This window comes from Neofelis nebulosa, chromosome 18 (assembly GCF_028018385.1).
Source record: "Neofelis nebulosa isolate mNeoNeb1 chromosome 18, mNeoNeb1.pri, whole genome shotgun sequence".
Taxonomy (NCBI): domain Eukaryota; kingdom Metazoa; phylum Chordata; class Mammalia; order Carnivora; family Felidae; genus Neofelis; species Neofelis nebulosa.
The window spans coordinates 9510916-9520056 of NC_080799.1; the positions used below are offsets into that span (position 1 = coordinate 9510916).

Consider the following 9141-nt stretch of genomic DNA (forward strand, 5'->3'; position numbering starts at 1 on the left):
GAGGTAAAGGACTCCAAGGGCACGTGGACAATGAGAGTATCTGCTCTGCCCAGGCCTACTTGGTCAGCACCTGTAACCGCGTATTGCACACACTTGCAAATGTCTCCCCACTGGACGCCTGGCACATAGCACATGCCGAATACAAGTTGGCAAATGAACGAATGAATGAATGAGTGGGAGGAGATAGGATGGCTTTACCCATTTTCCACGGAAGAAACTAGGCTCAGAAAGGTGAGGGACTTCTCCAGGATCCCACAGGAATGAACAGCTAGCACCCCAAGGATCCTCATCAGCCTTCTAACTATGCCCCTAAAACTTCTGCACTCCACTTAGATTGGGTGATCCTCTCCTCCCCCAGCCCTTTCTTAGAATACGCCAAATAACCCCTGACTCAGCTACACAAGAACTTCCCCTTGGCAGGATTCGTGGGCCTTGAGGACTTTCAGAGAAGCCTGGAAGGGGTGAGGGGACGTTCTATCAGTGGGTGTTTCCTCCCAGCTGCCCTTATAAAAGGCAGAGGGAGGTCAAGGTGATCTGAAAGGAACGTGGCCCTCTCCTCCTGCACCCCAGCTTTAGGTCCTGAACTCCCTCTCCCACACATGGCAGGCCTTGCAACCATGGTGGCCAGCCTCCTGCTGCTGGCCCTGTGTGTCCACCGCATTGCCCCTGCAGGTAAGAGCTCCAGCCTCAGCCCGGGGCTGTCAGGCAGGACAGTGTGGCTGGGACAGCACAGTGGAGGGTGGAGGACTGACTGGGCTGGGTCTGGAGCGGAACGTTGAGGAGCGGTGGCCCCAGGGCTGGGAGGTGTTGGGCTCAGGCTCGGCAGCCCAGAGTCTCAGGCAGCCCGGGCTCTTCTCTCTCCCATCCTCTAGGCTCTGTGACCATCCCCTCTTCCTGCTGTATGTCCTTCATTTCCAAGAAAGTTCCAGAGAGCCGAGTGGTTAGCTACCAGCTGTCCAGTGGGAGCCTCTGCCCCAAGGCAGGAGTGATGTAAGTAACCTCCTCTCCTGGACCCCCGGCGCGAGAGGGGCAGGGGAGATGACCGTCCATTCAGGGTCACTGGGGAGTAAAGTTGGGAGGGCCTGGCTCTCTGATCCTGGGGAAGCCACCTCACCTCCCTGAGCCTCAGCTTTCTCCCCCAAGAGATTAGGAAGAGGACTCTGAGACAACAATCATTTCTTGAGCACCAGATATATATAAATATATACATATACTAGGCACTATTTGGGGGCATATCCCATTACCTTAACTAACCCCTGGAGGTTTTCTTCCTTTCTTGTCTTTCTTTCTTTCTTTCTTTCTTTCTTTCTTTCTTTCTTTCTTTCTTTCTTTCTTTCTTTCCTTTCTTTCTTCCTTCCTTCCTTCCTTCCTTCCTTCCTTCCTTCCTTCCTTCCTTCTTTCTTTCTTTCTTTCTTTCTTTCTTTCTTTCTTTCTTTCTTTCTTTCAAGTTTATTTATTTACTTTGAGAGAGACAAAGAGAGAGTACAAGTGGGGGAGTGGCAGAGAGATGGGGACAGAGGATCATCCCTCTGTGGGGCTCAAACTCACGAACCGAGAGATCATGACCTGAGCCAAAGTCGGATGCTCAACCGACTGAGCCACCCAGGCGCCACTCCCTGGAGGTTTTCAGTGCATTTTCTCCTTTCCTCTCCTCCCTGTGGGTAGACATTGTGTCTCTCTCTTCAGATCCAACATTAACTAAAGGCAGGGCTGGGCCTCCCCCCATCTGACAGGGAGCTTGAGAACAGGTGATGCAAAGAGATGCTGACACCCAGAGAGAAGACACCGTGTCAGGAACTGCTAGGGGGGCCCCGGGCAGCAGCTTGCCCTCTGTGGGCCTCCACACCCACGTCCTCATCAAGTCAAGAGGTCCAAGGTCATGGCCAGGTCTCAAGTGTGCCCTGTCACTCTTCCTGCAGCTTCACCACCCGGAAGGGCCAGAAGTTCTGTGGCGACCCTGAGCAGCGCTGGGTCCAGACGTACATGAAGAACCTGGATGCCAAGCGGAAGAAGGCGGCCACGGGGCTCAGGGCGATGGGTGTCAAAGCCCTCCCGCAGAGGCCCCCTGCCAGTAGCACTGCCATCTAACCACCACCCGGCCCTCAGCTTGGGGCCTGTGCACCAGTGATGAGAGGGGGAGAGCTCATGCACCCTGGGCCCCTTGCCTTCCCTGAGCTGGCGGAGAAGGTTCTGGAAGGAAGATGGTGGCAGCCGTCCGCCCTCCTTTGGAGCTTATGCTGGCCCTTCCCTGCCTTCCAGGCACCCAGAGCCCAGGTGCATCGGGCCCCACCTGCAGACAGGCACTGCTTGTGTCTCAAAGCTTAGCCTAGAGCTGGCTTCTTGGGTCCTCGGGTCTTGCAGTGGGATCTGTCTGTCTGTCTGTCTGGGTACGGGTGACCTGTCAACAGCTGTGGCTCTTCATCACTCTACAGAAGCCCTGAGCCTGCCCCACTTCCAGAATCCCGGGTGTATAAAAACCCAACAAAATCTAGGGCTCCTTTGCTGCACGCGTTGCCAGATCCCCAGCCTTCCTCGCACACAGCTCATGGGATGTAATTAATGACGTTTTCAGGGACTCTTTGGTTTTTGTGATGAAATGCACCTGGAGGGTGAGGATGAGGGGCCAGCCTGGGTTGTTAAATTCCTTTGGGAAGAAAGGGTTTGGGGGAGGCATTCCGCTTTATGGACTGGCTTGCCCTGTGCTTCTCTGGGGACAAAGACCAGCTCTGCCTTTAAGGCCGGTTCTTTCCCTACATTTTTGGAATGTGAGGATGGAGTCGGGGTTCTGGTAGGAGAAGGATTCCAGGGTCCCCCCCCCCCCATGTATGAGATATTGTGTGATTTGTATGCCAAAAGTGTAGACACAATTGCTCTTCTCAAATAACAGTTCAAATAAAATGTGATTTCTCCTTCTCAGGTAATTGTGTCTTGCCTGCTCTCTTCCTGTGGGGACAGGGTTGGGGTCTGAACAATGGGAGTGTGTGCCCCAGAGATGATCCGGAGTTGCCCATTGGAGGGGATAAAGGCAGCCTGAGCCCCGGGCATCCCAGGAGTGGTCTTAGCCTGTTCCTGGGAGTCCTGTCATGAACTTTGTAAAAACATTCACGCACAGCAGGATTCTATTAGATTTTTTAAAAAGTTCAACAGAACACATCATTGCACAAGGAACTGTTGCAGGCACGACAAGGCTGTAAAATGACAAAGAGGGGCTCCGGCTTCAGAGAATCAGGGAGAAAAATAACACACACTCGCACACACACACACTCACACTCACACACACTCACAAATCAAGAGCAGTGTGGGTTTAGTACCAATCCTACTCTGTAAGCTGCATGACCTTGAAACATGTCACGGTCTCTGTGCCTCGGTTTTCCTCAGCTGTAAAATGGGAATAACAAGCCCTTTTAAACCTTGGGTTTTCCCCGGAATCAGACCCTGAAACAAAGATCCGAGTGCAATGATTATTGCACAGGGAGGTACAGGGAGTAACCTCGAGAGAATGGGGAGGCAGCACCAGACAACACAAGGCAAGGAAGGTGGCCAGGAACGGAGGATCACCAGGCAGAGCTCAGTCAGAGCTGGGAAGTGGGTGAGACCCACCCGTCATCACAGCCCTGCTGCGTCAGTCATTGCCAGCTGTGCGCAGGGGTGCTCTTTCTGCAGGTGGGAGTAGAGCAACCTCCCTCGGTTGCAAACAAGCCTTCGGGCGTGGAGAGTCACAGAAGGTGTGAGAAGGCGGGAGGCGTTCTGGGTGCAGCTGCTGTTGAGGCTCTTGCAACTCGACCACAAAGCAGAATAAAGAGTAACGCTAACAGTACAAACGAGGGACGTTATGGGTGTGCGTTGAGGGGATCCTGCAGACATCCTCAGCACGAGGTTGGCATCTGAATGGTGACTGAGATTTCCCTTGGCAAGAAGAGCGTTATTTCTGGGGATGGATGAAAGCTGGAGCATTCAGGGAGGGGAGACAGGAAGGCGAGGGACAGGGGCCAGACCACAGATGACAACAGAAGTCTGACCCACGGGCTCTGCAGCAACTGGCCCGGAACCATCACAACTCGGTCAGAGACTGCCAGCTTCCTAGTCCCACCCCACCCCCCAGCCCTTTTCCAACTCAGGACCAGCCAGAGGGAGCCAGCTATATATTCCCAAGTCAATCACAGAAGCTCTTCGCTTCTCCAGGCCAACCACCTCCCACCGAAGCACCCCTGTGCCTCCCCGTTTGTCCACTCTGAGCCCCCCCCACCCCCGTTCCCTGGCCTGCCTTTGAGTCTCTGCAGACACCAGTGAGAGCGGCTGACCGTCTTGCTGTAGCAAGCTCTGAATGAATAACGTGTTGGTCTTCATCTGGGTGGTCTTTGTTAATTTCCACAAGGTAGGCGTGTAGTCTGGCCTCACTTCCCACATCTATAAAATGGGCATAATAGAACTATCTATTTGATGAGTTGACTGTGAGGACTAAATAAGGCATTAATGGGAAGCACTTAGCTCAGTGCCTGGCACATAGTAGAGGCTCAATTAATGTTAGCTGAGGGCATGACCCAGCCCAGCTGGGAGGCGGAGAAGCTGAAGCTGGTCTTGCAGGGGCCAGGGCATCTGGCTGACAGTTTCTTTTCTTTAATTGAAACATAAATGACATTCAATAATATACTGTTAGTTTCAGGTGTACATCAGAGTGATACGATATGTTTCTACATTTCGATATGGTCCCCACAGTAAGTGTAGTTACTATCTGTCACCATACAAGGTATGACAGTATTACTGACTGTAGGGGCGCCCAGGTGGCTCAGCGTTTAAGCACCCGACTTCGACTCCCGTCAGGATCTCGTACTTCATGGGTTTGAGCCCTGCGTAGGGCTCTGCACTGACAGTGAGGAGCCTGCTTCAGATTCTCTGTTCCCCTCTGTCTCTGCCCCTCCCCCCTCAAAATAAATAAACATTCAAAAAATGTATTATTGATTATATTCCCTGGGCTGTATGTTGTATCCTCAGGACTGACTTACTTTGTAACCGCAAGTTTGTACCTCTTAACCCCCTTCACCCCCGGCTGACACTTCTGTGTCCATTCCGGCAGGCTCTGTGCCCCTGCTCCCTCCTGTCTCATTTCTCTGGTGGCCTTTAAATGTGTCTGGGGAAAGAAGGCACCGGTGGGGAGCATGGGAACTGTCCACCAGATGCCCTGCTCTGCCTTTGTCTGGCCTTGCTCTAGAATACGAGCCATGGACCTGGATGGCCGCTCTGCGTATGGTGAGGTGACACCCTCCTATCCTACTTCTGAACAGGCCACCAGCACAATGACACATGCACTGAGTCACCCACACTCTTTCTCAGGCTCCCTTGGGAAGGACATATTCTGGAGATGGACGGGGTGCCAGGGGCTGGTCAGGGAGGGACTGGGTTCCGTTTGTGGCCATGTTAGGGCAAAGTTGACCTGTGTTTGGGAGAGCTCTCCACCACCAGCAAAACCTGTCAGAGGACTCTTTAAAAGTGAATTAAGGGGCGCCTGGGTGGCGCAGTCGGTTGAGCGTCCGACTTCAGCCAGGTCACGATCTCGCGGTCCGTGAATTCGAGCCCCGCGTCAGGCTCTGGGCTGATGGCTCGGAGCCTGGAGCCTGTTTCCGATTCTGTGTCTCCCTCTCTCTCTGCCCCTCCCCCGTTCATGCTCTGTCTCTCTCTGTCCCAAAAATAAAAAAAAAGAAAAAAAAAAAAAAGAAAAAAAAAATTAAAAAAAAAAAAAAGTGAATTAAAAGTCCTCGGGGGCACCTGGGTTGCAATCTTTTAAAAAGTTTCCCAGGGGCACCCGGGTGGCTCAGTCAGTTGGGCATCCGACTTCAGCTCAGGTCATGATCTCACGATCCGTGAGTTCGAGACCTGTGTCGGGTTCTGTGCTGACAGCTCAGAGCCTGGAGCCTGGCTTCGGATTCTGGGTCTCCCTCTCTTTCTGCACTTCCCCTGCTCACACTCTGTCGCTCTCCCTCTCTCTCTCTCAAAAATAAACATTAAAAAAAATTTTTTTTTCAGTTGCCCAAATTGGTGCAGCCACGGTGGAAAACAGTATGAGGTACCTCAAAGAATAAAAATGGAACTATTAATTCAGCAATTCCACTCCTGGGTATTTCTCCAAAGGAAAGGAAAATACTAACTTTTTGTTTTCATTAACTCTCAAATAAACATTTTATTTGATTTGATCTCAAATTTTTAATATATATATTATTTTATTATAATAAGAATAGAATGTCAAAACAGGGCATAGATACTACATACACATATAGAAAATTAGTTGTTGATAGAAAATGTTTACATTGGAATAACAATCAAAACGAAAATTTCGTTTTTCCTGTTTTCCATTTATTAAAAAGGTCTTCATGTCGTGAAAATAGTTCCAACTTCTTTTCTAAACTTCTAGTCTAGCAACAAAATCAGTATATGTCTCCTATTGGCAAAAAATAAAATATTTGACACATCAGATAACATACAATGACTACAACAGTAATGTTACCATATAGGGATTTACCTCACTCTGAGGCACTTCACTCACGAAAACTATTCATTTCTGTTTCTTTTTTTTTTAACTTTCTTTTTTCTTTTTTAAAATTTACATCCAAATTAGTTAGCATCTAGTGCACCAATGATTTCAGGAGTAGATTCCTTAGTGCCCCTGACCCGTTCAGCCCATCCCCCCTCCCACAACCCCTCCAGTAACCCTCAGTTTGTTCTCCATATTTATGAGTCTCTTCTGTTTTGTCCCCCTCCCTGTTTTTATATTATTTTTGTTTCCCTTCCCTTATGTTCATCTGTTTTGCCTCTTAAAGTCCTCATATGAGTGAAGTCATAGGATTTTTGTCTTTCTCTGACTAATTTCACTTAGCATAATACCCTCCAGTTCCATCCACATAGTTGCAAATGGCAAGATTTCATTCTTTTTGATCCCCGAGTAATACTCCATTGTATATATAGACCACATCTTCTTTATCCATTCATCCATCGATGGGCATTTGGGCTCTTTCCATACTTCGGCTATTGTCGATAGTGCTGCTATAAACATGGGGGTGCATGTGTCCCTTCAAAACAGCGTATCTGTATCCCTTGGATAAATGCCTAGTAGTGCAATTGCTGGGTCGTAGGGTAGTTCTATTTTTAGTTTTTCGAGGAACCTCCATACTGTTTTCCAGAGTGGCTGCACCAGCTTGCATTCCCAAGGAAAATACCAAATTGAAAAGATATGTGTGCCCTCATGTTCACTGCAGCATAATTTACAAAGTCCAAGATATGGAAGCAACCTTAGTGTCTATCGGCGGATGCATGGATAAGGAAAAGGTGATGTATATATATGCAGCGGAAAATAATTCAGCCATAAGCAATCCTGCCATTAACAGGGGCGGACCTTGAGGGCATTATGCAAAGCGGAGTCAATTAAACAAGAAAAGACAAATACTGTATGATCTCATTTATACGTGGAATCTTTTTTTTTTTTTTTATAAACGGACTCACAGATACAGAGAACAGATTGGTCGTTGCCAGAGGCAGGTGGGGTGGGGTGTGAAATGAGCATAGCAGGGTCAAAAGGTACCAGCTCCGGGTAGAAGATGAGTAAGTCCTGGGGGTGTCCCATGTAGCACCGGGACTAGAGTTAACAATACCGTATTGTATATATGAAAGTCACTAAGGGAGTAGGTCTTAAAAGTTCTTCCTGCATGAAAAAGTTGTAACTGTGTGTGGGGACAGATGTTAACTTACTGCGGTGACCATTTCTCAATATATACGTGTCCGATCATTATGTTGTACCCCTGACACTAATACAATGTTCTATGGTCTCGGCTCCTTCTGCTTTCAGATGGCGGCTGCAGCGGTAAAATAAAGGTGGCGACGTCATAAAGTCTCATATTTGTTCAAAGCCTTTGAACTTTTCAAGCTTCACCCTTTCCCTCTGTCCGCCCCCTGCCCCCCACCCCCGCCCCGCCTGATTATTCTTCTCTCCCCAAAAAGCCAGCCTACCTACTGGGCTCAGCAAGGCTCCATCCATCTGCTGAGAGGGCAGTGCTTCTGGACAGCCATGTGATGATGGCAGTCCCTGCTCGGCTGTCCCCCCGAGCGGATCAGTTCTTCCAGAGAGACAGCTTCTCTTCTTCCCCATCCCCATTTCCATTTTGGAAGCAGACCTGCCTGGAGAGGCTCATCTGGCCGAGGGAGATGTTTTGCCATCAGAAGTACTTGAATCCTCTTTGAGATCTTGCAGATCCATTTGTTCTGCCGAATTCCACGGCCTTGTTTCTCTGAATTGAATCTCTATTAAGAGTTATCTAACTTCCCAGAATTATAGTTCTGTCAGTTTCCAGAAAACACCTTCAGGACACTTAAAGATTTCTTCCCCCTGAAGCTGTGGGGTGGACTCACAGGCCTCGAATGCTCGGCCCAAACCAGACAGCAAGAGGACCCCTTGAATGCTCAGCCCACCCACTACACTCCCAACTCCCTCTCTTCCTTGGCTCCCACCCAATCCCATCTGCGGTCATGCTGCTGCTCCTTGGTCACTTTCAAGCAGTCGCTTTTTGGCCTCTGCGTTTTCTGATTCCAGGAAAAGATACCCTGTTACTGGCTTTCCCTAGAAACGTCACCAACCTTCTGGCGTTCTAACTTCCGAGTAGTGACAAGCTCTATGGCACGGGCGCTTCTTGCCAGGACGCCGTGGTTATGGCCCGGTCACAATAGTGCCGGGTGACGCTTTCCGGGGATTACCAGGAGAAACTTCTCATGGGGCTCAGAATCGGGAAGAGCTGTATTCTCCCAAGCAACGAGCGGTTGGTTTTTATGTTCTGGACATTGTGAATCCTGGGACTGAGTGCATCTCCCTTTCTGTGTCAGCTCTTTGAAACTTTACCAGCTCTTGCAGCCCGAACAGGTGCAACACCTTACCTGTACCTGTCATTATTTGCCCTTTCCTTTGATATCCTCACTTAACTGCAGGTTAGTTTTGGATCCAGGACAGAACCCGGAGCAAGCTAACCTTGAGGCCCTTTCTCAGGGGAGGGGAGCAGGGGACAGGGGATGCTCAAGAGGCAGGAGAGGGCACACACTTGAGACACACCTGGCTTTGAACCTTGGCTCTGCTGCCTGAGAGCTGTGTGACCTTGAACAAATTCT

General features: G+C 49.7%; 1 protein-coding gene across 1 annotated transcript; it reads left to right on the forward strand.

Moving 5' to 3' along the window:
- The first annotated feature begins 479 nt into the window (after positions 1–479).
- CCL24 (C-C motif chemokine ligand 24) lies at positions 480–2921 on the forward strand. Its single transcript, XM_058710790.1, has 3 exons — positions 480–672; positions 873–990; positions 1920–2921. Exons 1-3 carry the CDS (start codon positions 600–602, stop codon positions 2086–2088), a joined length of 360 nt encoding a protein of 119 aa, XP_058566773.1. The 5' UTR covers positions 480–599; the 3' UTR covers positions 2089–2921.
- Positions 2922–9141: the final 6220 nt, after the last annotated feature.

Coding starts and splice junctions, on each gene's coding strand:
- CCL24 (XM_058710790.1), top strand. CDS start 600: ATGGCAGGCCTTGCAACCATGGTGGCCAGCCTCCTGCTGCTGGCCCTG. Junction 673..872: donor CCACCGCATTGCCCCTGCAG/GTAAGAGCTCCA, acceptor CCCATCCTCTAG/GCTCTGTGACCATCCCCTCT. Junction 991..1,919: donor TGCCCCAAGGCAGGAGTGAT/GTAAGTAACCTC, acceptor CTCTTCCTGCAG/CTTCACCACCCGGAAGGGCC.